Genomic DNA, 27,321 nt, shown 5'->3' with positions numbered 1-27,321 from the left:
CTCAGCTAAAAAGAAGTATTATAGTTAAATGTGTCATGGCTTTTTTGTTGCTTTGTGGTACATTTGACAACTGCAGCCATGAAAGAGAGAAGCTACAAGTAGCCTAGTTAGCCTGAAGTGGAGTAGGTCAGTGGTTGGTTTCTTTGGCTACCCCAGGGAGTTTGATAGAGACACAGACCTGCTTTATGGAATCCTTGAATTCTTCATGGTCTAAGCTCCCATGGGGGTAGTGAATTTGTTCCCATAGTTTCTTCCAGATACGATGGGAGTTATTAGAGAAGTAATATAAGTGAAATGTGGAGGGGAGAAAAAAGGACGCACCACCCACAACAAAACAGGAGTCACTCATCTCTAAGGACACCTCAGTAATAGTAATAATAAAGTGCATCTGCGCTGACATTCAGAACTGCAGGTTAGGCAGAGTGCTGATAATTTGCATTATTGCTGAACAGAGCAACATCTCCACTGTGTGCTTTTGGCAAGGGAGGTGCACTGTTTTTCAAATATCTTTAAAAAACAATACAGGCTTTTCTTAGTACTGTGGCAAATGGCTGTTTTCATGGAGAAAGAGTAAACCTGTTTGTACTCTTGAAGTAACTATAGGTACTTGCAGTCAAATCAGCTTTCAGCTCAGGGTGATTACTGTCTGATTCACAGAAGAGGATATGTTTAGGTTATTTATTTGTGTGTGTATGTAGATGTTTATACAGAAACTGATCTGGGGAGGCTGATACAACTTTGGCTTCTTTCCTTCTTCCTGCTTCTTTTTCCAATTAAAAAAAGCCAACTCAACAAAATAAATAAGATACTTTCATAGTTTGTTTATCCATTGAACTACAGGGAGTATGGGGAACTATAGGATATAACTTGGTGTGTATTATCAAGAGACTCATTTTGTAAGAGAAGAAAGCAAAACCTTTATCCAGAAGGCCATCTGTTTACAGTCCTGCATAAGCAATCTGTGATAATTCCGTTGAATTGTAGGGGTTATTTCTGAGAGTAAATGTGCATGGTTGAAGCAAAATCAACTGCCATTAGTGGTGCCCTGTTTATGTTACTCTGCAACAAAGTCATCCTGAGTTAATTGCGCTTACTTCTGAACTTCACCTGTGATTTCAGATTCCAGCGGGGTGACTACCACATTGATGTCTGTATCAATGACTACCTGGATGTGTTCTGCCCTCACTATGAAGACTCAGTGCCAGAAGATAAGACCGAACGCTATGTTCTGTACATGGTGAACTTTGATGGCTACAGCTCCTGTGATCACACATCCAAAGGGTTCAAGAGGTGGGAGTGTAATCGGCCACATTCCCCAAACGGACCATTGAAGTTCTCGGAAAAGTTCCAGCTCTTCACGCCCTTCTCACTAGGATTTGAATTCAGGCCAGGCCGGGAATATTTCTACATCTGTGAGTATATAGACATTTACCACTGTTGCACAGCAGGTGCTAATTTTTCACCTATGCTCTGTGAAAATACAGGGGGGCAAACAGTATATAATGCAGATGTTGTACAGCAAATGCAGGCTTTACTGTCCCCAGATACATTAGCTAAGAATCTAGCTAGTGAAAATGGGATTAAATCACAGCTTCTTTTCTCACATGAAATAACATGTCAGCCTGTTCACTGCACTGTGGCTGATGTTTAAAGCTAAATGCACTATTAGCTTCATTCCAGCACTCTGAGGTGGAGGAGGAAGGAGAAAAGAAGGGTAGGATGTAAACTGTCCCCAGATAGGAGGAAAATGAATTAATCCTTTGCACAAGAAATTCCTGGTATTTCTTATTTGCTCAGATGAAATATTCATTATTCAATTCAATATTTCACAAAATAATCATTATGCATCTTCTATGACACTCATTTAACCGCGTCATTTAATTGTCAAGGGCTCCCTTAAAAATAATTGTTTCAAAGTGCTTTTAAAATACAAAGACCTTTATGATATTAAACTGTGCTTAGATGGAATTACTTTTTTTTTTTTTTTTTTTAACTGAGGGTAAAATAGCAGAAAATTAGCAGAGATTTCAGTTTACTAGTAGCTTATTGGCCTGGTATTCAGTGAAAATAATTTTTTCGGCATGTTTCAGAGACACAAAAGAATTTTTCTTCCTTTTTTGTAGTTTTATTATTTTCTGCCTTCCTCTGCTGAGGACAGTAACAAGGTTGGCAGTGCAGCAGTTGCAGGGAAGCACTGTACACTAGGTAAACAATTAAATGCAAACATGTTCAGGGAGAATTATCTGTCGTGGCATGTTCTTCTCTTAGTTTGTGCTGAAGAATCAAGATGTTGAAATGTTGTTCGTTGTTTCCTCATCAAAATCTTAAGCAGGCTCTAGTCCAGGCTATGGAGATTGCCGCAGTTACCTTTCTGTATCTGCATGTTAAAGAAACCACTGCTTTGCCAGGGAAGATCTCCTTTCCTCTACAGATCTGAAACCTTTGCCCTCTCTGCAGGAGAGAGGGTGGCTGGCTATATAGCATTAGTCTGGTGTTTTTTGTTTGAGGGTTACAGATTATGTCATGTAGTCTAACCTCTGGAAAGACAGATATACTAAGTAATTGGTTAGGGATTTAGCTTAGTTACTGTGTGTTTTGTGATTTTTCAAAAATATTGTAGTTTACCTTTTAAGGATGTGACTTGCCTCTCTTGTTTCCATTATTTTTAGAAAATTCAATGTTCATTGGATGTTCATTCTAGGAAAATGCAAGAAAAAAATCTGTCTTTCTGATACCAAATTTGTATTGAAGAAGTGGATTCAGCATTGCAGACATGCAATCAACAAGTACTGGTGGAGTTCACTTTTGAAAGAAGAAAAGGTTATTAAATATTTACAGAAATATTAACTTTTTTTTTTAGTTAGGGGTTACACCAGGGGGCTAAGAAAAATGAACAATCAATCAAAACCCGAAGCTTCAGTTTTTACTTAGTTCTTGGCAGGTCCTCACCTCAGGTACGTTAGCCTGAAAAAAATCAAATTAAATATAGAGAAAGCAGAAACTGAAGACTTACTGTTACGACACTGATTTTAATATCCTTCAGAAGGGAGAATAAGTTTGAGTATGCAGGTTAAGGTGGGGTACTGTGCAAGGGGAGATGAATACAAAAGCAAGGAAGGGGAATAAGAAAGATCTTCAAATATGTGTAGTTTTGTAGTTCACAATGAAGGTCTCATTTTCATTGTTCTGACTTTATTACAGGTGTTTTGGTTTTATTCATACTCAAAGTATTGAATAAAATATCAGTAAAAACTTAGTGAATATGCATTAGAGCTGTTAAAATAAAAAACTGAACACACAGCTAGAACCAGACTGGCATACATTACTACAGAATCCTGACTGCACTTTCTGAACGAAGCTCCTGTGTTGGTTCAAGTTAAACAGCATTCCTCTTTTCTTGAAATAAATACACCATTGGCATAGTGTCAGAATTAAGCTGTAGCGTATGCTTCACTCTGAGTCATCAGCCCAGTTATTCCATCAAAGAATTCGATATGTGACAAGATTCATCCTTAAGAAATCTATGCTGGTTTTACCATCTTATCCTCCAAGATTTTTTATGTATTGTTTATTTAGTCATTTGATCACTGCAAATGTTATAATCTATATATGCTTATACCCTTCTCATAGAGAGTCAGGTAGGTTTGCTTTTCATAGACCTCTTGCTGCTCTCCTCCTCTCCCTGAGATCTTGAAGGTTTTTGCTAGCAGTTAGCAGGCTTTACATGTAGTTTATCTAAACATGTCTCAAGTGTTTCTTTCTCCATTATTATTGAGAAAAAAGCTCCATACAGCTTTTAAGAAGTCAGTTGTCTTACCTGTAATTTATTTGTATAACCTTTTTTGTTACTTTTCTTCCTAGTTTAATCTCATGCATGCATCTTTCTGATTATATTTCAAAATGCTTGTGCTGTTTCTTTGGATCATCTTTAATGATGGGTCATTTTCTCTGTTTCCTTGGTTTTGCCATTTATTTGGATGAAGCTTCTGATTGTCAATTCAAGAAGCTTTTGTTGTAAACATACTGCTTCTGACCGTGCCAGGATGGTATGCTTTTGTGCTTTCAATTTAATTATGTTAATAAATAACACAGTATTTTTAATAATTCTTAAATTTGTGATTAAATTAAGAAACTGAGCTGGTGAAGTTGTACTTGCATATGTACATACAGTTCTTAATAACAGCCAGCTCTTCTGTACTCCTTTTCTTCACAGAATATATTTGCAGGGAACCTGCTGCTACCTAGTCCCTTTTTTTTCTTGATGTTTGCCTTTGTTCACCAACATCCTTGTTCCTCTGCAATAATTCTGCTTGTCCTGAAATTTCTGACTCTTGCCTCCTGAGAGCTTTTGTAGAAATTACTTTCCACACAAACAGTCTTAGCAGCTGCTTCTGTAGGAGAACTTCTGATTTTCAGAATTTCAAATATCAAATTGTCTCTCTTCTGTTGGCTTGTTCCATCTCTGTGACTCAAAGTTTTCCTCACCGTGTTCCAAAAACTGTGGGACTGCTTGAATTCTGCCATCATTTTTTTCTAATATCTGCCAGGTGGTTGGACCTTCTCTCTGTAACCATCTGCACACCTCTGGGGGCTCCTTGATTCAAAAAAATTTAAGGGGAAAAAAGAGTAGTTGAAAAAAGTGTTAATAATACTTCCACTTATTTTCATTTCACTTTTGCCTGTTAATTAAGTAGTTAGTTTATTTTATTAATAAGGTCTCTAGCTGAACACTTGTTAAGCAATAACAGTCTCTGATTACAATTAAATTGAACTTCCTCTCTTTTCCCCCTTCTGCCAGGTATTGTGTGTGTTTCAGTACTGAGTGTGCAATTATTTTTCTTCAGTCTCTCATACAGTCTTCTAGCAGTTTCTCTGTCCTGTGCAGTTCCATGTTTCGTGGCAGGATTAATTTTTGGGAGGTTTGCTGGCTTTTTGTCACAAAGCTGTAAGCACATTTAAAAAGAGTTATCAGCAGGTTGCCTCATTCCTGTTCCTTCCTTTCCATTTGAGGTTCTTGTGGTAGAACCTTGTACTGAAATGCTTTTTCCTGGTGACCTAGCCACTAAATTCCTAGAGATAGGGTAGGATATGAAGCCATCACTTCTTGGTGGTGGTGGTAAGGATTTTTGGTTATTAAAGAAGAATTATTGACAGACTTCAGAAGTTAACACAAACCTAAAAAAAGCTTTCCATGACTAAGAACCTGGAGTAGCTTCCCAGATTGCCAGCTTGGCTATTATTTTAGGATTGGTTTTAGTGCAGCAAGAATTGAGAAGGGGACTTTGTAGAGGCAAGGCTGTATGGCCTGTGTTAATATATGGGAGAAAACGATCAAGAAATCTTTACACTTTCGTTTGTTAACAGTTACTTTTTTGCGTGTGTTTGTGCTCGAAGAATGGTACTAAACAGCTGCATGGCGTTTATTGGTCTTGCACAAACACCAGCGTAGTATTAGTGGATATCCATGTTTTGCATGAACAGGCACAACTAAGTTTGAGATTATTATTTGATTTAGGGATCTTCACTTGTTTTCCAGAAGTTTAGTTTGATGTAATGGGAGCACAAAACAGAAAGATAGTGAACTGTAATTTTGGCCTATGAGAAAAGGTAAATGTGAGTTTCTAGGAAAATCCTACACTTCTCTCTTTTTTTTCACCCTGTTTTAGACCTGGAAACAAGTGTACAGAGGGTGGAGTCAGGCCCTTTTCAGTAGTGCCCAGCAATAGAACAAGGGCAATGGGCATGAACTGGAACACTGGAAGTTCCATCTGAACATGAGCAAAAACTTCTTTACAGTGAGGGTAATAATGCTCTGGAACAGGCTGCCCAGGGGCTTGGGAAATGCCCTTCTCTGGAGACCTTCAAGACCTGATGCAGCACTGTGTAATGTGCTCTAGGCAATCCTGCTTTAGTGGGGGCCAAGGGGGGTTGGACTAGATGATCTCTAGAGGTCCCTTCCAACTCTGATGATTCTGTGATCTCTCTTTTTTAGAACTAGTTGGTGGTGTTAGCACAGCACTTTATACCACTGATGATAATTGCACTAGGAAGTGCTATCCGAGGGCATAAATATGGTATTTCTCAGGTTTTGAGTCTGACTTATTTGAGGAAATTCCTACTGGGAAAGGAGATAATGTGAAAAAACAGTGTGACTACTCAGTTGCATCCTGGAGAGTATTAGAATCAATCAAGGATTACTGTAAATGGTTTGGCTAATGGTTAGGTTACTTGCATTGTTTTCAGGAAGTCAGGTTACTTTTGTTATTGTATCCCAGATAGGGCTGCACAGTAAAGTTTAACTTGTAATACTCCAGAAAAACTTTTCTTTCTTTTTTTTCCTCCAACACTTAGAACATATGGTTTCTCTTTAAGCAGTGGTACTGGTAAAGACAAATCTCTTGGCCAGCAAGATGTTTTAAGTGGCAAGTTACATCATGTTAGAAATTCAAAGAAAGAACAGTACCAAGCACATTTACCAGTGTAAACGTAAAGACAGTGTCAGCCTGATTTAAAAGTTGCGTTTATGTAAAGGCTCTTTCAGGTTCACCTTTGCTCCTTGATGTTCACCAATGTGCCTAATTCTAATTCTTCAGAACAGCCTTAAGGTTGTGGGGAACATACTATTTTACATTCTAATGGCAGTACTTTATATTGCTGGGAATTCCTATTCTTCCATTTGTAGTTACAGTAAAGACTGGGTATCTCTTGCAGATCACCCATTGTGTACCTGCTATAGCTGCTTATTGAGGCAGCTGGCTTTTTTGTATGCTTTTAATGCTACTTGTCTCACAAAGTCCTTGGCTAAATCTCTGTTTGGTTTCTTGACCAATATCCATGAACCTTTCACTGTAGGATAAAAAAAAAAACACTATCCATACATGAAACCAAATTATTTTGCTTTTTCCACTGAGCACAGTCTGCAATGGTATGAGGAGTTATTTCAGCAAAGCCACTTTTTGGGTGGGGTTTTCCCCACATATCAATAACCTATATTATAATTATAATATATAATTACATATAATCTATGCAATTATATAACAGAATCATATTACCTTATATGGACATTATAATTATATTAACTTATACGGAAAATGCCTGATTTGGATATTTGTCTGGCATGAATCTGCCACAACTAGGACTCAAAGTCAAAGATGGCTTGGGACAAAGTTTGGGCTTCAGTTTTAGAGACTTGTGCAAGCTCTAGAGAAATGAGGAGAGCATCTCGTCATGCCATATTCAGCTTTTACTTGCGTCAGTGGAGTCACTGTGTTTACTCTATGGGCTAAATTTTATTAAAAATTGATTCTACTTGTGGAAATGGTTGACTGAAGCAGCATATATTTTGCTTTGAAAGCGCAGACTGCATTTGCCTTCAGCATGTGAAAGAAGGCAGTGTTCAATTCAACAGGTGTTATCTGATGTCGGTACTGCTGGTGTTTGTGTTTTACTGCTTTTTGAAGACACAGGGTCAGAAGATCCCTTTTGGAACTGTTTCTTTGGACATGCTGGTTCACACCAGAAGCTAAAAAATAAGGTTAACTGAATTAAAGAATGCTGAGGGAACTGCAAACATTTTTAGTGTGTTAGTTACCCTTTTCTTTTGGGGAAACATTATTTGTTGCCAGATACCCATTAACCTTTCAACAAGATCTGATCAGCATAAACACTGATGCTACTTTGGCAGCATTGGCTCAAACATGCTACTCTACTACAAATCCTGTTTTGATAGCTAGTTTAACAGAATCGCTCGAGATGTTCTGAATGAAATCATAGCAACTGAAAGGATTTGATAAATGTGTACTTAAAAAAATATTTTTGTGTGCTAACGTTAGACAGACAAAGAAGGTGATCTTTAAAAGGGAATTCATGCTTAGCCTATTGTGTAGATGAAAGAACTGGTTTCTGTTAGAAAGCATCAGAAGAATTAAATGCTGGTCCTGCCAAAAAAAAACAGCAGAAACAATCACCAGTGTCTGACAGGTTTTGAGACTGCTAGTGTTAGAATCCTCAAAGGGAGCATTAAAAGCTGTTGAATCCTGATAGCTGCAGAAATTTTAATGAGGGAAGGATATACTATATTTCAGCAACTTTGAAAGCTGTCTCATGAGCATGGTGTATAATGTCTTCACCCCTGTAAGAAGACCAGTGACTTGTGTTGCGTTCTACTGAAGTACTGATTTTGGATATCTGAAGAACAAGGAAGTGTCCCCCCCATGCAGAAAGAGTGTCTTTCTTTCTTCTCATCTAACATGCTCGAGGAAGGCCAGTTCATTTATCACACTTTAAGACTGCTCCTGTTAAGATAAAGAGAAGGGTAATTGTTATAGCAGATTCCTTGCTGAGGGGAACAGAGAGCCTTGTATGTCAGCCAGACCCTTCCCACAGGGAAGTCAGGTGCCTCCCTGGGGCAGGGGTATAAGCAGGAGACTTCCTGGTGTGGTACAGCCTTCCAATTTCAATCCACTACTGGTTATACATGTGAGCAGTGATTAGATTGCCAAGGGAAGTTCTAAGGCAATAAAAAAGGACTTCAGGGCACTGGGCTGAATGGTTGAGGGATTTAGAGCACAGGTGGTGTTTTCCTCAGTTCCTTTCCAGGTGGGAAATGCTGAAAGGAACAGAAACACACACCTGAGTAACACATGGCTCAGAGGCCGGTGCCATCAGTGGAATTTTGGGTTCTTTGACAGTGGGGGTGTTTACATTGGGCCTGCTGGTGCCAAAGACAGAGCAGAACTATCACTAAGGAGGAAAAGGATTCTTGGCCTTGAGTTAGCAGGGCTCACTGAGAGGGCTTTAAACTATGTTTGAATGGGGAAGGGGATAAAACCAGGCCCACTAGAGATGAGCCCAAGGTCAGAATGAAATCATTAGCCCAGCTCAAGTGCCTCTGCACCAATACGCACAGCACGGCAAACAAACATGATGAGCTGGAAGCCACTGTGTGTCAGGATAGCTATTTCTTAGTGACCAACATAGAAACGTAGTGGGATGGACCTCATGACTGGAATGCTGCGATCAATGGCTATAAGTTCTTCAGAAGGGATAGGCAAGGAAGGAGAGGCAGCAGAATGGTCTATACATTAGGGAGTGCTTTGTTTGGATAGAGCTCAGTGATGAGGATTATAAGGTAGAGTGTTATGGGTAAGAATGAGGGGGAAGGCAGATAAGGCAGATACCCTTTTAGGAGTCTGCTACAGACCACCCAACCAGGATGAGGAAGCAGCCAAAACATTTTTGCAAAGTGGCTGGCAGAAGTCTCGAAATTGCCAGCCCTTGTTCTGGTAGGGGACTTCAGCCTACTGAATGTCTGCTGGAAATAAAACACAGCAGAGAAAAAACAGTCTAGGAGGTTCCTCAAGTGTATGGAAGATAACTTCCTGACACAGATGGTAAGTGAGCCTACCAGGAGAGGTGCCTCGTGAGACAGGCTGTTTACAAACAGAGAAGGACTGGTGGGAGATGTGGTAGTTGGAGGCCATCTTGGGCTTAACGACCATGAAATGGTGAAGATATTGATTCTTACTGAAGTAATGAGAGGGAGTCAGCAAAACCTTCACCATAGACTTCTGGAGGGCAGACTTCAGACTGTTTAGAACATTGGTTGAGAGTCTCTTTGGAGATAGTCCTGAAGGACAAAGGGGTGCAGAAATGATGGATACTCATCAAGAATAAAATGTGAAAGGTGCAAGAGCAGGCTGTCCCCATGTGTCGTAAAATGCACCGGTGTGAAAGACTACCAACCTGGCTGACTAGAGAGCTTTTGCTGGCACTCAGGGAAAAAAAAGGAGAGTTTACCACCTTTGGAATGAAGGGCAAGTAACCAAAGATGACTACAGGGTCCTTGTGAGGTCATGTGGAGGAAAACTTAGAAAGGCAAAAGCCCAGCTAGAGCTCAATCTGGCCACTGACAAAAAGGAGAACAAAAAAAGTTTTTACAAATACATTAACAATAAAAAAAGAGCCAGGGAGACTCTCCATTCTTACTGGATGTGGGGGAAAACATTGCAACCAAGGACAAGGAAAAGGCTGAGATGCTTAGTGTCTTCTTTGCCTCTGTCTTTAATAGCCAGACAAGCTGCCCCCAGGGTATTCAGCCTCTTGACCTGGAACATAAGGATGGAGAGCCGAACCCACCCATAGAGGAGAAGTCTGAGGGGGGATCTAATTAATGTCTATGAATACATGAGGGCTGGGCATCAAGAAGGCAGGGACAAGCTCTTTTCACTAGTGCCCTGTCATAGGATGAGGGGCAATGGATTCAAACTCGACACAGGAAGTTCCACCTCAACATGAGGAAGAACTTCTTTACTGTGAGGGTTATAGAGCACCAGAACAGGCTCCCCAGAGAGGCTGTGTAGTCTCCTTCTCTGGAGACTTTCAAGACCTGTGTGGATGCCTTTCTGAGTGATCTGCCCTAGTTTTTGGTTCTGCTCTGGCAGGTGAGTTGGACTTGATGATCTTTGGAGGTCCCTTCCAACTCCTAACATTCTATGATTCTGTGATTCTCTGATAATCAGAAGGAAGCAGTTAATGACCTGCTAAAGCACCTGGACTCTTGCACCTAGTCTATGAGGCCAATTGGGATTAACCCAAGGGTACCGAGGGAGCTGGTGGAGGAGCCCACCAAGCCTCTCTCCATCATTTATCGACAGTCCTGGTCAAGAGCGGACGTCCCATATAACTGGAGGCTTGGCAGTGTAATAACCATCTTCAAGAAGGGCTGGAAGAAAGATGCAGGGAACCACAGGCCTGTTAGCCTGACCTTGGTACCATAGAAAATCGTGGATAGGTTCATCTTCAGTGACCTCACATGGCAAGTGCAGCACAGCCAGGGAATTAGGCCAAGCCAGCTTGGGTTCAAGAAGGGCAGGTCCTGCTTGACTAACCTGATCTACTTCTATGACCAGGTGACCGGCTTGGTGGATGAGGGTAGTGCTGTGGACATTGTCTATCTGGACTTTAGTAAAGCCTTTGACACTGGGTCCTTCAGCATTATAGAGAAGCTGGTGGCTCATGGCATAGACAGGTGCGCTCTTCACTGAGTAAAAAACTGGCTGGTTGGCTGAGTGCAGGAAGTTGCAGTGAACAGGGTTGCATCCATGTAGGAAAATAAAGCGTGTATGGAATGTTGTTACGTGATCATCAAATCACGCAAGTCGTATCTGTTAGACCTTGGATAAAAGATCTCCAAACAGCATTAGGAACTTGATAGAGCTCTATGGCCTTAAGGGACTTGGTGTATAAATATTCCATACTGGTGGCTATGAATTACTATAATTGCTATCATTTGTGATTCTTTAAAAAATCCCATTGCAACTTTCTTAAAAGTAAGTATTTAAATTCCAGTGTTCTGCTAGAAGTACAATTGAATGAATTGCACACAGCCCCTTGAATCCTAATTGACTGTTCTTCATCCCGTGCTTTAAACCAGTTTTGTTATTCAACAGCTACAACTTGAGATCTGTTGTGGTTTGGGCCCAGCACAATAACAAAAGAAACAGCCACACGACCACTGACTCAACTCCTCCCTCACACACACTCTGGGATGAGGAGGACAAAGCTCATGGGTTGAGAAAAAGGACAAGGAGGGTTCTTCACCAGTTAAGGTCACAGGCAAAACGTGGGGAAAAATAATAATTTAATTTCACACTGATCAAACACACACAGGACACAGACAACACAAAGAGCAGGGCTTGCACATGTTACTCCGTCTCTCCCTTCTTGCCGGGCCCAAATCACTTTGTTCCAAATTTCTCTCCCTCCTTCCCCCAGCGGCACAGGGGGATGGGGATGGGGTTTAGAGTCAGTTCACAGGCTCGTGTTTCTTGCTGCTCCTTCCTCCTCAGGCAGAAGGATTCCTTACAGTCCTTTCCTGCTTCCCCATGGGGTCCCTCCCATGGGAGAGAGTCCTCCACGAACCTCTCCTTCATGAGTCCTTCCCACAAGGTATGGCGAAAGTTGCTCCGGTGCGAACTTCTCACAGAGCCATGGGCTGCTTCGGGAACATGGGATCTTCTAGAGCTGCGTAATCAGATTCCAGTGGAAGGTAATCTGAGTCCACTGGACACAGAATCCAAGTCCACTGGCCAAGTTCACCCCTCGTGCTGCCTTCAGGGAATGTTCCACCACGTTCCTCCATGAGTGCAGGGGGACAGCTGCCATCTCGCCATGGGCTGCAGGGAAACTTCTGCGTGGCCACCTTCTTCCCCTTCTTCCTCGTCAACCACCAGCACTGCTCTGCCTCTCCAGCTCAGCTCTTCTTTTTGTGATAGCTCTGCTCAGGTCTTATCTCAGTTCTTTTGTATGTTAGTTGCAGAGGTGCATCTATTGTCCCTCTAATGTCTCCTTGGCTTCATACCAGAGCCCCCTCTGGGGCCCTTCCCTATCTACCAGAAAAACCACCAAACCAAACCAGCACAACATCAGTGGTGGTTGCATTTCGGGGCTGGATGAGGCTCTTTGCACTGTTACTTCACTGGGATGATACAAGATTAATAAAGTGAAGCATGTAGATGAAAGGATTCTTAGAAATGGAGAGTATTATTAACAATTGTGGGAGGACTTAAAACCCTGTAACAGTGTTCTAGTTTGACTTCTGAGGAAATTAAAACCTGTTTAATGAGCTGTTGTATTGGAAGTATGCGTTTTGTAACATGGAGCAGGTGCCTACAGAAATGGTTATAATGTAGCAGAGACACTTGGAATAAGAGTGTTGTACTTCATTGCTGCCATGTCATCAGCATGTTAGTCTCCCTGTTCCTCAGACTAACCCACCAAGATGGCACTTCAGCACTTTGTGTGCTGATACTTTCTGTGTAACATGATACAAACCAAGCATATATGTGTAGCCACAACCCAAAGACCAAAATAAAACTTCCTCTTCAATGAAAAAATGTTTCCAGATGCAGAGCATTTGGCGGATCATCTTTTTTCCTAAGTTAATATCCAATGTTCGACTCCACATTTTCATAAATACATGGATTTACAAGAAGAACATTCGTTTCTAAGCTACTTAACCCTCTGATACTAGTGGAGGCTGTGAAATAGGCAAATGTTAGAGAATTCTCAATAACTTTCTTTTTTTCCCCCAGTAGTGCATACTATTCAGACAAGGTGGCCAAGACCCTGGGCTCAAAACGGCACATGAAGTTAATGCTTGTATCTTCAGGATTCTTGACAAGTTGATATAAATCACACAGAATAAGATTCTTCACAGAGTATTCAGAAATACATAGAACTGCTCTGTTCTGAAAAATTTCAGAAAAATCTTTTCAAGCTTCCAAATGTTACCATATTCCTTCAGGAAAGCAGAAAGTCATCCTCAGATCTACAGCATTGGCCAAATGAGATTTTTACTGACTAAAATTTCCCTGGATTTCCTTTTAAATAATGGATATTTAATATTTAAAGTATCAAGTGGTATAGCCAGCTAGGTACAGCACTGCTTTCGGGAATTGCAGAATGGCTTGAAGGTATATCAGACTTCACTTGTGCCATAGCTCTATGCACAAAAGTAACCAGGGCCCTTATGACGGATATGGGGAACAACATTGCTGATCTTCTGGGAAAGAAATTATCTTAATTATTTGAAGCATAACCTGAATGGCAATATATTAATCAATTTTAAGAGTCCTGACAATTCAGTTGTAGTCTTGGTCAAAATGTGTTCAGGGAAAAATACACCAGAACAGTTTAACCTACATTGTGTTTTAAGAGTTGTAGGTGGGGGTAGTAGTGAAACAAAAATTCAGAGCTTCCAAACCCCCTTGCTGTCTAACACTCCTCACCGCAGCAGGAGGTGAGGTGCAGCTGGTTTGTCTTTACCTGAGATAAAGACCCAGTAACAACAAGCAAGCTGTTATTGAGCAGGCATTCTTTATTGCAATGCTGGGTAGCACTGCGGATTCTCTGCCATAAGTGCTCTGATGAGTCAGCAAAAGAGCCCAACTAATATGCACCAAAACCATGCATATTCAGTTTTATATCACTGAGTTCCCAGAATTCTTTTATGTAGTCATTCCATTTCCTGGAATTGGCTATCTTTGTAATTGTGCGTGCTCGAGGGTCTTCTGTCGGGGTCTTTGTTGATTCTAGTCCTCTGTTGTCTTTGTCCTGGGTCTTTGTCCTGGTCTCTCGTCCTGGTCCTGTCTCCAGTCTCCCACTGGTGGATTGCCCAGGTGGGTCAGAATCAACATGAGTGTTGTTTGTAGGCACAACAGGTGTTATAAGACTTACAGGACTTATAAGCCTGCAGGATGCTTGGCATAATAGACTGACAGTCTCACAATGCACATTGTTTTAAAAGTAACCCGTTCAGCTAACTAACTACAGCAAATTAACTATTTTAGTAAGTTTGTATCAGGCTATCTTTCTGTTGAATCTACTAACGACTATCCTATGACCATAAGTAGGTTTCTTACTACTTGGTTTTTGACATGTCTACCTTCAGTAATACTGGGTCATCTTCCTGAATGTTGATGCCTGTATTATTAAAAAATGCATGTCGACTACTCCTCTGTAATATTTTAGGGTGTTGCAGGAGATAGCAGCTGTGAGGCACTGAAGAATGCACTGTTACAGCATAGAACCCTGTATTGGGACTGAAGTCAGGATACCTAGCAGCAGCTGCAGCAGGGCTTGCTGTCTTTACCCATGCAAATGTATTTCTGCCAGAGAAATCTTGAACAGAAATAAAGTAGCCTTATGCTAAAAAAGACATTATGTCTTTCTTAAGCACCCCAGGGTTTGCAAGAGAATGCTACCTCTAGTCTTGAAGAGGGCTTAGTATTAACACTTCTCTGTTTCTGGCTGGTGATGCATGGGTAACTCATGAATTTGTTATTCCATGAATTGTTTTACCCGAGGGAAAGGGAATTTTGTCTCCAGCTCCCCTTGGTACTTAATGGAAATTGGATCTGACTTCCTTAGGTCCTTTCTGTAAATAGCAACAAGAAGTAGAAGGGAGGAATGGCATACTCAAAACTCCACAGGCACATCAGCAAGGTAGAGAAAGTGTTTCTTGCAGAGGTGCAGAAGCAAAGCATATGTTTGTTCAGAAATAAAACTATGTTTCAGTGAGGGTGATTAGAGTGTTCACATGTGAGCAATTGACATGGGTAAGTTATTGTTCAGCATTTTCTTTGCTTAAATTTTCTTATACTTCACAATACTTAGTATTTTATTAGCAGTTACATTATTTTATTAGCAATTGAATATAAACAGGCATATTATAATGCTACTGGAGTTTCAGTTTAACAGTCAAGTGTAAGACCATGTTTAATGTATGTTTATAACAAGATGAAGATATTAGTTGTCAAACCAGTTGTCTGAAACCTTGAAATACAGGTATTATCTATTTTTCACCATTGATAGTGCTGTGTCACTTACCTGGGTCTGACTGGAGTAATTTGTGTGATCACAAGACTGTCCCTGAGGAATGAAGTGTCTTCTTGGCAGCTGTTCAGCACTGTGCTGTGAAGTGCCCACATTCCAGCCCACATGCTTTACTGCAGTACTGAGTTTCAAACTTAAATTGGGAGGATTTTAGCTGTCTCCCATTGTAGCACTAAAAATTGCTGCCAACTAGGTAGCAGAAGCAGCAGTCACTTCATTGCTTCACAGCTTGTTGTGACTGGCTCCCACCTCTCTACAAAATGTGTCGCTTCCATCTTTTAAGAGGAGGATGTTAGGTACCCTTCACTGCTGACCCTTTTCCCCTAGCCCAAGCAGAGCAATCGGCCAGTATGGTTAGAAAATATTGCCAGAGATAGTTTCTCATCTCTAGTGCTGCATTTGTGGTAACTTAAAAACATACACCAGTGCAACAGCAGTTTTTGTTCACAGTGCCACTTGAAATACTCACTGGCAGCTGAAGCAAAATGGTGTAAGTTAGTCACTGTCACGTTTAGGCATTATAAGTGGAATTAGTAATTTATATTAATCACCAGTGTTTCTCCAGGTTTTATTAACAAGCAGAATGGCTGCCAAAATGCTTTCTGGAAGACATTTTTTACTCCCTGCTGCCACAGAGAACAAAACATTATTATGGGCATTTAGATAAAGATTAACGGTTTCAGCAATTCATTTGAGAAAAACTGTATTTTACTATACATTCCACTTCAGCATGGACTGTCACTGCCAGTATGATTTATCACCTCCTTGATAAAATTACACAGTGGAGACACAAGACGGTGTAATTCATTTTGAGAGCAAAAACAGGTTAATCGGCAAAGCAGAATGAGGTTAAAAAACAAACCAGGCCCACATTTCTTAATTTTTTGGCAAGTCTGCATTTCCAATAGGAGAAGTGAGATGTCTAGCTGACTTTTTAGCATGTCGTCATGCTTTCTCCTTTTTTTTTTGTTTCGATCATGCCTTTTTTTTTCCTTTTTTTCTCCTCAGTATGGCATTGTGTACCCTAGTAGAAAAAAAGTAGTACATGTGACTGCTACATATTCTGTGCATCTGCAATTAGTTCTGTGGATTACTGTAGGAGTGGTCCATGAACTCTGTACAGGGTATGAATAAATGACTAGAATTATAAGAAAGAGCTCAAAATTAATCTTGAAAGTCTAGCAGCAATGCAGGGCAGACTGATAATATAACCTTCTGTCTTGGACCAGGTCAAAGGAGATTCGAGGTGACCCCAATGGCGAAATTAAGACACAAACGAGGTCAATTGTCTCATACACACCAAACTGTATTAAAGTTACACAACAACAACCTCAGGTGCAAATAGGGTAGGAGGAGACAAGCAAAGTCAAGAAAGTAGCAGAAATGCAGAGTTGCAAGAGACAGGATAGTCAGCACCACACATCCAGCAGCATCCTGATGGTCTGCAAATTTCAGTTGGTTGGTGGGGAAGATCTTTGATGTGCTGTCAGGCTATAGCTCCTTTTATGATTGCTGCCTTTGCCTTTCTCCAAAAAGGCATGGAGATACTTGGAGCTGATCTGCATTATCTTCTACCTCCAGCACGCATGCACAGACTGCCAGCGAGTCTCTACAGGGTTGCCAGGCTGTCTCTCGCAGCTTGCCTTCATCTTCTGCAAGTCTTCTTCACCGTAACAGGCTTTTATCTCTTGTCCTGAGTGGATGCACTCTGATAGGATGCACATTGGGCAGATACTGCGGCTAACAGGTGCAGCACATCCTGTCTTGTTTTGCTTAATAGCAAGATCTAGCATTGTTAAGCCATAGCAGCAAGCCTGCATGCAAAGTTTTCTCAAGCCTTGTGGTTTGCTTCATGTCCTGCACACAGGAGCCCTGTGGTTTGCTTCAGAATGATGTTGAGGCATAACAACAGTTTAGTCTCTTACACCTTCACACTTTCATGTGTCTTGGACAGACAAATCAATATTCTTTCATACTACTTTTTAAGCTTACCATGTTCCATGGAATTAACAAACAGACATGATAGATTTTTTTTCTCACTTTTGCATATTAGGATGGTATAACATAAAGGAAGTCAAAACAGAAGTGAAAAATCAGCTGCTTGCTGCAAAGGAGACGAACAAGGGTTGAAGGAGAAAAAAACTAATTACAGAGAGATTAAACATCCCATTGGATGTTTAAGGATCCTGTGAAAGTAAAGTCTAGTCTCAAACATAACATTTCTTCTTATTCTTTCTTTCTCTCACAGAGACTCCTCTGAAGCGTCATTAGGTTCCAGTTATTTTCAGTGAAATATTTTTACAAGAAAGGGCATGAGAAAATTAGTAGAGGTAGTGTTTTTCCCCCAAGAAACTTGGGGAAACTGTGGCTAATTCTGAAACTGTAGTAGGGAAGGCTTCTGTTTGGCATCAAACTTAAAAAATTTCCATAGGAGTGAATCTGTCTGATGGAGGTTATAGAACTCCTGTAACATGGAGTTAATATGCACCTTCTTTCACCAAAATTAACAAGGGCAGCTGATTACTTAATTGCAGTCTGAGAACTTTATGATATCCATGTCTTAATATAACCGTGTGTGAAGCATGCAGTGAATCTACTTAGTGAAGAACCTATTACTATTTTTTCCCTGGTGTTGGCTCAGACATACCATTCTTTCAGAAATGACAAAATGTTTGTAAGAATGTTTGCTTCTATACTCACTGACCTATTTTTATGTATTTATCATGTGTTTATTTAGCAGCTACAAGTGTATGGATTGTGTGCTCTTATATGTGCATACATATACACAGATATTAAAAAAATAATAACATGAAAAGTCACATATTAGTTAAATCTTTCATAAAAAACCAAACTTTTTGTGTGATATGCTTTAGTTATTGTTATTATAAAATTGCTAATTTTGTCAAACTAAAAATAGACATAATTTTTACTCCCCTGAAAGGTATTTGTGATAGAAAATGCCAGAGAACTGCCTTCTGGGAATTATATTCTACTTTAACTAGATTATCATTCTCCTCTGTGGGCTGAGCTGTTCTTTCTTGTCCTCAATGTAAGCATGCTATTATCACTACACATAACTTGTGCTTTCTTAAGTGAAAATGAGGTTAGAAATAAATTCAGCCTTAGTTTAGATAGGGGACTGCTTGCAATACTTTTCAGGGTAGAGGTTTTAACTCTGTGAGGTTTTAACTTTACTTCCCTGCTGTGCTTAGTTCTGATCCACTTCTTCCTGGTAATAGATGTGCATTACAGGAAAAACATTCCCAATGAAGACTCTCATGTTGAAGAAAATGGCAGAAGGAACTGTTATTTACAGATGTGCTCCAGTTTATGTAGTGAAATATGCAAAACAGAAAATGTTCGATTTCAGTAGAGTTATCCAAACTATGTGTCATGCCATGCTATTGCTACCTTCTTAACTGAATGAAAACCTGCCTTTTCCAGCAGCTTTGTGGTTATGTGGAACCTAGTTCTGGGTAATGATGTTTGCTGTGGGGGGAGATTTGAGGGTGCTGTGTACTCTCATACCCTTGAACTGCTCTTTTCTCGGCCACACCAGCTTCTTGTCCTCATTGGAAGCAATAACGTTGCTTCCAACGAAATTATGGAATAATCTGGAAACCTAATAATCCATTCTTGATTTCAAAGAGGTCTAAAAGATGTGCATTAAGAGTGAACTTGGGAAAAGCCATTATAAAATACTATCTAATTTTTTCCTTTTCTTAATATTTCTTAATACCTGAGAAGAGATATTTCTGCCAACAACTTTCTCATTTTAGTGAACTAGAGAATATTTTGAGTGAAAAATAGTCTTAAGCCAAAAATAAATCTCTTTGGCTGCCTGATGCTACATCTAAGTCCTAGGCAGAAAAGGAAGAGAAAATTTTCTGAGCTGTGTCACATATGAGGATGAGGAACATTGTGCTTTAGAAACATAAATTAAAATTACACTTTTGGTACTTGTGTGAGTACAGCTGGATTTTCACAAGGACATATGCCATTCCACAAAATGCTTGTGAACATTATTCTTTGTGCTAATATGTACATGTAAGTCTGCACTTCACCCTTTTAACTGCACTGCACCCTTATAACTATGATGTAAAATTATAAGCACATGTACAATGAAGTCAGCAATGAAAGCTGATAATAAAACAATAGAAAGTACTGTGAAATCGCCCTAGCTGTTCAGCAACTCTATTTTAGGCTGAAGAAAGAAGACAGTGAAATGATAGCTTGGGGTGGGGGTGGGACACAAACAGGAGCAATAAGTTTTTTGCTATGCCATTTCATGAAGTAACAAGTTTTGTTTTTTATTTATAGACAGAAGTTTCCCACTGTTGGATTTGCTTCAGATTTGGAAAGTAAATAGATACTGTGTATGTATAGTGAATGCTTAAAATATTAATGTTATTTACTTTAACTGGACTTCTGAAAAGAAGTTTCTAACAACTATCCATACAGCTTAGTTGATAATTTCAGTCTTTTTAGACTTGACCATCAGTAGACATTGATTTTGGTGCATTCCACTGGAGTGGAATCCTTATTTAGGCTTTAGGAGACTGCTAGTAAATGCATCTGAACACACAGATTTTCAAAAAAAGAAAAAAAACCCCTCATAATCTACCTAAACCCAGGGTAGATACAATATATGTAATTTATTCTATGTAAATTGTACATATGCTTCTTCAATCCTGTTCATCCGTGATCCCAGTCCAAAAGTAGCTAAAATAAATAGATTGTATATTACAGATTATATGCCAGAAGCACTTAGCATTTCCAATTAGAGTAAAAATTTTAGAGGTACTTAGCTGTCACTTAGGTATACAAATAGTTGGCCAGATTTCTGAAATGTTTTGCCCATGAAACACTGACTTCTTCTGAAAATGTGATCTCTATAATGAATTGTAAACATCTTTTGGATGGTATGTTTGAGCTTTACCAGGTTTTTTTGTTTGTTTATTGTAGGGTTTTTTTTTTAAGTGCAGATACAACATTCTTGCCAACTTGAGCCCCATTTCTGCTCTCCGACAATCAAGGGCTAAGATAGTCTAGTATTGTTAGCTATTCCTTCCTTTTAAGCCAATGTGCACCTGTTAGCTTAGAAACACAGAGTCATTGTGTGATGATGTGGATGGAAACTGACATGGAAGTACAAGGTTTCTTTTCCATTTAACTTTTTAAACAGCTATTTCTCAAGAGCAAGTATGTATGTCTCTAGGCAGGCAGTGCTTCAATCAGACAGAAACATCCAGATGGGGATAGCAATATCAGAGGGAGCTGGTGAATTGGGCTGTCTTGGCCTGTTGCTCAGGTGACACCGTGGTTCTCAAAGGTGGTGGGGCCTCCTCGTTTGAAGGTGATCCATTAATTAACAATGGGATTTCCCAAAGAGCTTTTGTCATAAATTGTGTAGCAAAGCTTTGACATTAAGTTGATGGAATTTTTCTATGTGTGCTTGTAGGTGGGTATTTTTGTAAGCAGTCCGGTGGGAAAATTTTAAAGAAAAATACTTTTTTTGAATCCCACTTTCATCATGAGCCACTCATAACCATGAGCTGTGGATACAGCCACATGAATTTCCTCCTTTCCCGAGCAAATACACATACTTTTGATAGTTCGAGCAGCTGGAAACTTGTCTTTACAAATGCCATCACCTTCCATTGGAGGTGGCTCCCACCACTGCTGACACTTGGACTGAAAAACAGACCTAATGAAGGAGTTTTCCAGCCCTTGGTGCATCTCTGGCACTTGCACTCCCTGTTGTGCTGCATAGCATACCAGCCATTTGTTGGCAAGTTCATATTTCACACTGCAGGGAATTGAAATGATTGAAGAGTCAGGAGAAGGGTTTTATTTGCAGTAGCCTGTGTATTCCTATTCTCTGATCTGGTATAAAACATCTGCTTCATTAGCTGTTTCAAGGTTAGTTCCCTTCCACCAACAAAGGTTACAACTTCAGGCAACCTGTGTCTATAATGTCAGGGAGAAATTTGCCTGAAGACTTGATTGAGTCAGAATCAAAGCATCCTGCCACAGAATCCTTTTCAATTACTTCTGAAAAAGCAACCAGACAGTAAAAGTATTTACATATTAAACTGAGTAAAATAGGCTGCTAACCTCTGTTTCATGGGGTTTTTTTGTGAGAATTTGATATAAACCATATCTGTCTGTATGAGTGGCTAGAAATACAGATTTGTTACTGTTCTAGTAGTGGGAGAAGTGACACTCTACCCATACCTGCTTAACTCTACTGCGAATGAGTAGAGTCCACAAGTACATCTCTTGGTTTCCACTCTAGTTTATGCATATTTTAAATTTGCAAAATTAATTGGTGTAATATTGATGCAGTTTACATAAGTCTTAGGAAATTGGCCCAACTGGATGCAATATTTGGAGAACCATTGATGTATTAAATCTTTCTTGTATTCATGTTGGGGGAGTTGTCTCCTACCAGAAAAGTCAAGTTTTGAAACACTGATGCGTATTTATTTGCAGAAATGTCATCTTGATAAACACTTACATATGTAAAAATAATTCTTTATTGCAATAGCACAGTTAGATTCAACCTTTATTAGAGTGAGTAGCATACTATTTTCTATGTGCTTCACTGCCATTAATGCCGTCTTTACAACATATGGTTATTTTCCCTCCTCAGAAAAAAATCCTTTCTCTAGCTTAAAAATATAGTAATTGAATATTTGCATATCTCCAAGAAGCCATCCATGTTAAACTCTGCATTAATCTTCTGCAGTTCTTAGGCTGCTTTTTGGTTTAAGAGCAAGAACTATTGCTTTTATGAAGTGCTTTTTTCTATAAAGTCAAAACCTCACAGCAGTGCACAGAAAGCCAGTACTATAAAGGAGCTAAGTAGAGTCTTTAATAAAGAGAGCTAGATTGTGAGGTTTTTGTTCATATGGAGCAGATAGATTTGGTTCCATCTGTTCCATATTTATAACAAAGAAGCTCACTTGCAGAACTGACTTCCCTGGAGTAGCATGGTAATGATCTTTTCACCATAGTTTGAAAGGATCTGAAAATGGTCACTTCAGCTTAGCAGAAAGCAGCTAGCATGGGTGGTGCTTCAGACCTGCTATTTTTCTACAGCTCTGTTCCAGAGCATGCTTTTTCTGAATAAAACAAACCAAAACCACAAAACTTTTCTTCCCTCTCCCCCTCCTCCTTCCCTTGCCCCCCTCAGTCCTTCTGAGGAATTCAGGATGTTTTCTCAAACAGAACTGGAATGACATATTACAAATAGAGGGTCAATTTTTCTGTATTTGATCTTGGTATTAAAGACAGAAGTGAAATATTTCTGCCAGTCTGGGTTCTGTCTTCTGAACTTTTCACATTATCTCTACTTTCCTAGCAAGAAGGTGCTGTAGAGAATATGAAGTCTACAAAATGTGTACAAAACTTCCTTGCTGGGTTTTGTAGTTAGGATGCTTCAGTGCCAGCTTTGGTTTTGATTACACATCTCATGGGCTTTCAAAAAACCTGAAAAATCCAGTTTAATCCAATAAAATAAGTATTATTGTCTGTGCAAGATATTTCACAAGGAGATAATAGAAAAATGTGGGGGTGTACCACAAGCACTCTTACTTGACTAGAGAACAAATTATAGGGAGATCCCTATAAGATGAGCTGGAAGTCTACAGAGATCTTAAAAATTAACTAGTCACAGAACAAGAGAGATCCTTTTATATCTGGTTCTGACTGTGCAATCTGAAAGAGGCCATGAGACAGACACAGATTTACTGTTTTCCTGGCTGAGGTGTGCTGGACCCCATGTGTCTCCATTGTCTAGGATAGCTGCTGCCTGAGGCAGATGTGAGAGGGAGACAGCCCAGTACCAGGTGACTGCCTTAGCTTTTACTGCAGCATCCATGTAAGCATACTGAGGTTTTTTTCTCTGGCCTTCTAGCCAGCAATACTATGTTGTATAATTCAGAGATTAAACAGTACACACATATTTGCAGATCTGATGCTTCCCCGTGCCCCAGATATTTGGTCTGAGACTGGGTTTTTTTGTTTGTTTGAATGTTTTTTTGGAGTGCTGCATATTTTGCTTTGTGGCAGAGTAAAATAAAAGGTTAGCCATCCCATGGGTTTTCTTGATTTTTCCCGCAGTCATAGTTATGACAGCCTACAGTCCTTTTCTGACATAGGTGAAACATGTCAAATTCATGAGAAAGAAGCAGTTCTCCTTGATGAGTCTGCAGCTGTTCTCACATAGATTGGTTTTTTTCATACACAGATGAGGGGTCTGGCAGAAGTCATTCTTAGACTGCTCTCCATCATATTTGAAAAGTCCTGGAAAAAGGGAGAGGTGTCTGAGGACTGGAGGAAAGCTAATGTCACTCCAGTCTTCAAGAAGGGCAAGAAACAGGACCCCAGTAGCTACAGACCGGACAGCCTCACCTTCATCCCTGGAAAGACGATGGAGCAGCTTATTCTAGAGGTCGTTCCTAAGCACATGGAAGAAAAGACCATTATCAGGAGTAGCCAGCATGGATTGATGAGGAGGAAATAATGTTTGACTAATCTGATAGCCTTCTATGATAGTGTGACAGAATGGATAGATGCAGAGAGAACAGTGGATGTTGTCTTCCTTGACTTTAGCAAGGCTTTTGACACTGTCGCCTATAATATCCTTGTGGATAAGCTCAGGAAGAGTGAGTTAGAAGAGCAGACAGTGAGATGGATCAAGAATTGGCTAAACAATAGAGCCCAGAGGGTTGTGATCAACGGTGCAGAGTCCAGTTGGAGACCTGTGACTAGTGGTCTTCCCCAGGGGTCAGTACTGGGTCCAGTCTTATTCAACATCTTCATCAACGACCTAGATGAGGGGATGTAGTGTATCCTCAGCAAGTTTGCTGATGATACGAAGGTGGGAGGGTTGGCTGATACACCTGAAGGCTGTGCAGCCATTCAGCAAGATGTAGACAGACTGGAGAGCTGTGCAAAGAGGAACCTAATGAGGTTCAACAAGAATAAATGTAGAGTCCTGCACCTGGGGAGAAAAAACACCATGCACCAGTATAGATTAGGGGTTGACCTGCTAGAAAGCAGCCCCACGGAGAAAGACCTTGGGGTCCTGGTGGACGACAAGTTATCCATGGGACAGCAATGTGCCCTCATGGTCAAGAGAGGCAATAGTATCCTGGGATGTCTTAAGAGCAGTGTGGCCAGAAGGTCAAGGGAGGTTCTCCTTCCACTCTATTATGCCCTAGTGAGACCCCACCTGGAGTATTGTGTCCAGTTCTGGGCTCCCCAGCTCAAGAGGGACAGGGACTTACTGGAAAGAGTCCAAGAGAGGGCTACAAGGATGGTTAAGGGACTGGAACATCTGACATCCAAGGAAAGGCTGAGAGACCTGGAGCTGTTTAGTCTTGAGAAGATTTAAGAGGGGACCTTATTAATGCCTATAAATACCTGAAGGGTGGATGTCAAGAATGGGCTAGTCTGTTTTCAGTGGTGCCCTGTGATAGGATGAGGGGAAATGGCACCAAGTTACAAAGAGGAAGTTCTTCCTCAGCATGAGGAAAAACTTCTTTGCTATGAGGGTGACAGAGCACTGGAACAGGCTGCCCAGAGAATTTGCAGAGTCTCCTTCTCTGGAGACTTTCAAGACTTGTCTGGATGCTTTCTTGTGTGATGTGCCCTAGATACTCGTGCTCTGGACTCAGTGATCTTCAGAGGTCCCTTCCAACCCCTACGATTCTATGATTTCAAAGTGTGAGTGCAACCTATGGCACAGAACGTAAACTAGACAAGTAAAAGAAAGAAGCAGGTATCTACAAGTTTAAATAAAACTCCTGATACAGTGGTCAAATTTTGGTCAAAGAGAAAACTACAGCTTCATGTGTTCCATAATTCCCCAAAGCAAAGGTGACAAATTGAAAGGTTAAGGAAATCCTTCTAAGGATTGTAGAAAAATTTCTGGCTCATATGGTGGAGAGATGGAAGGTTGAAAAGCTCCTCTGCAGAACTTGAGCAACCTGGGAATTTATCTGATAAAGATGTAATGTTATTAATACAGTCCTGGCATCTACTGTTATGTTTGTTGTCTACTCAAGTCATGGCCTCAGACCCGTTGTAGTACATTAAATGAAACAGAAGGTCTCTGCCCTGAGAATCTTTACTTGTCAGAATCAGGGCTTGACCTACAGTAAACTATTGTGTATTTTACAAACTTTATCTTTCTTATTTCATATTTCCATCCTCCTTAAATTTGGATTTATCTGTGTAAGAGCTGATTGTGCATAAAGACATTTTTTGTAAAGGCTGTGCCAAGGTACTTTTAGAACTTTGCCAAGAGAAAAACCCCTTTAGAAATACTTGAGCAATGATATTCTCTCTAAGCAGTGCATTTGCAAACTATGAGGCATGCATGTGCACTCAAACAGATTCAAACTTGCATTATTCTTACGGTTGGCCTTCATTTTAAAAAACAACACCATCTGTGCTTTTTTCTAAATTTCCCCTGATGCTAAGGCAGCTTCCTTAAAGATCTCTTCCTGCACTTACATCTTCTTCATCTGCCACGAGTTATAAAGAAGATATTTTGTTGTTTTGCTTAGGTGAATCACAAAATTAACTTCACATCTATGTGTGTGTCACACTACTAGCACAATACAAGATTTATAATTACTTCTGTATTTTTATAAACTGACAGAATTTACAAGCATAGCATAGGAAACTAGAAACGTTTTAGAATATCGTAAAGATAGCAGCAAGTCCATGAAAATGCAGTAGAATGGAATGCTTCCCTCTGCTTTAGTTATATTGTCAGCAGTGGTAAAGCTAGACACAGCTAATATGAAAGCCATTAAAGTATATGAGGTTTAGTAATATGATACAATACCCACAAATTTCATGTGGGTGAACATGTTGCTAAAAAGATCAAAAAGAGAAGGTCATAACTAATAGGACTTTAATGTCTCTTCAAAGGATTTACTTATTTCTAGTTCTTAGAGATGGAAATTAGCAAAATGGATAGCCTGCTTGAAGGAAACCATTTTATTTTTAGGCATACCAAGGGAAAACCAAAGTACAAAAGTGCTTATGAAAAGCATGAGGAGGATGTATTTTTCTCTAAGTGCTCTATTTGATAGCATTAACTTGTTTTATTAACAATTTACTCTAATACAGTCTTAATGCTGTATAATAACTTTTATTTGGTTTTGTTAATGCCACTGAAAACAGTATTCACAGATCTGAAGTTTTTATTTCATTCTAGTTAATAAGTGTTGATTTGTAGCAATAGAAAAGTATTACATTAGTCATTCATATTGTGCTAGTGCAGATATGTTAGCCCTTATTTTATGGTATGCAATACAGTTTTCATTTATGAAAGAGAAACCTTGTATGAGAGAAAGGCCTGCAGATATTTTGTGTGTGAACAACTATATGATGTATTGTTTCTCTGTACCCCCTTGTAATTCACAGCGCCTTATGTGCAACTGTAAGTCTATTCACACTGACATATGCCTTTTATTTATTTCCACATGAGCTTTGTTTTTTATTGAGAAGAAACACTACAGAGGCAAGAGAAGCTCAGGCTCCTATTAGATGGCAGCTTTGCCTTAATTCATAAGCAAACATAACTATTCTTGCTTTTATGAAATTAAAAAAAAAAAAAAAAAGTCTTTGCAAAGAACAGCTGAGCTTGGTTTTCCTGTTGGTTCAGGGTTTGGTTCAGAGTAACATCTCACACAGGATGGGGTTTTCCTGCAGCTGAAATCTCTGCTTTGTTGTTATGCTGAAGGTGAAAAGGAAACGTGCTACCTGCACTGAGGTGATTTTGTGTTTTCCCGAAGTGAACTGGGCTTGGCAACTGGGGAGGACAGATGATCACTGTGATGGTGATAAAGCTTTGAACTGGATCCAAAGTGATGCTTTCTGCCCCACATGAGCCCTCAGCTG

The 27,321-nt window shown here is 39.9% G+C and overlaps 1 protein-coding gene across 1 annotated transcript in view; it reads left to right on the top strand.

Moving 5' to 3' along the window:
• Nucleotides 1-27,321, top strand: part of EFNA5 (ephrin A5) — a 222,904-nt gene that overhangs the window by 175,825 nt on the left and 19,758 nt on the right. The window contains exon 2 of the mRNA XM_051643670.1: nt 1,120-1,412. Within this exon, the coding sequence (XP_051499630.1) occupies nt 1,120-1,412 (293 nt within the window). The remainder of the gene's footprint in view (nt 1-1,119; nt 1,413-27,321) is intronic.

The sequence above is a fragment of the Apus apus genome, chromosome Z (assembly GCF_020740795.1).
Source record: "Apus apus isolate bApuApu2 chromosome Z, bApuApu2.pri.cur, whole genome shotgun sequence".
Classification (NCBI taxonomy): domain Eukaryota; kingdom Metazoa; phylum Chordata; class Aves; order Apodiformes; family Apodidae; genus Apus; species Apus apus.
Note: the sequence above shows the minus strand (reverse complement) of the source record. Positions and strands in the feature narration are given on the sequence as shown.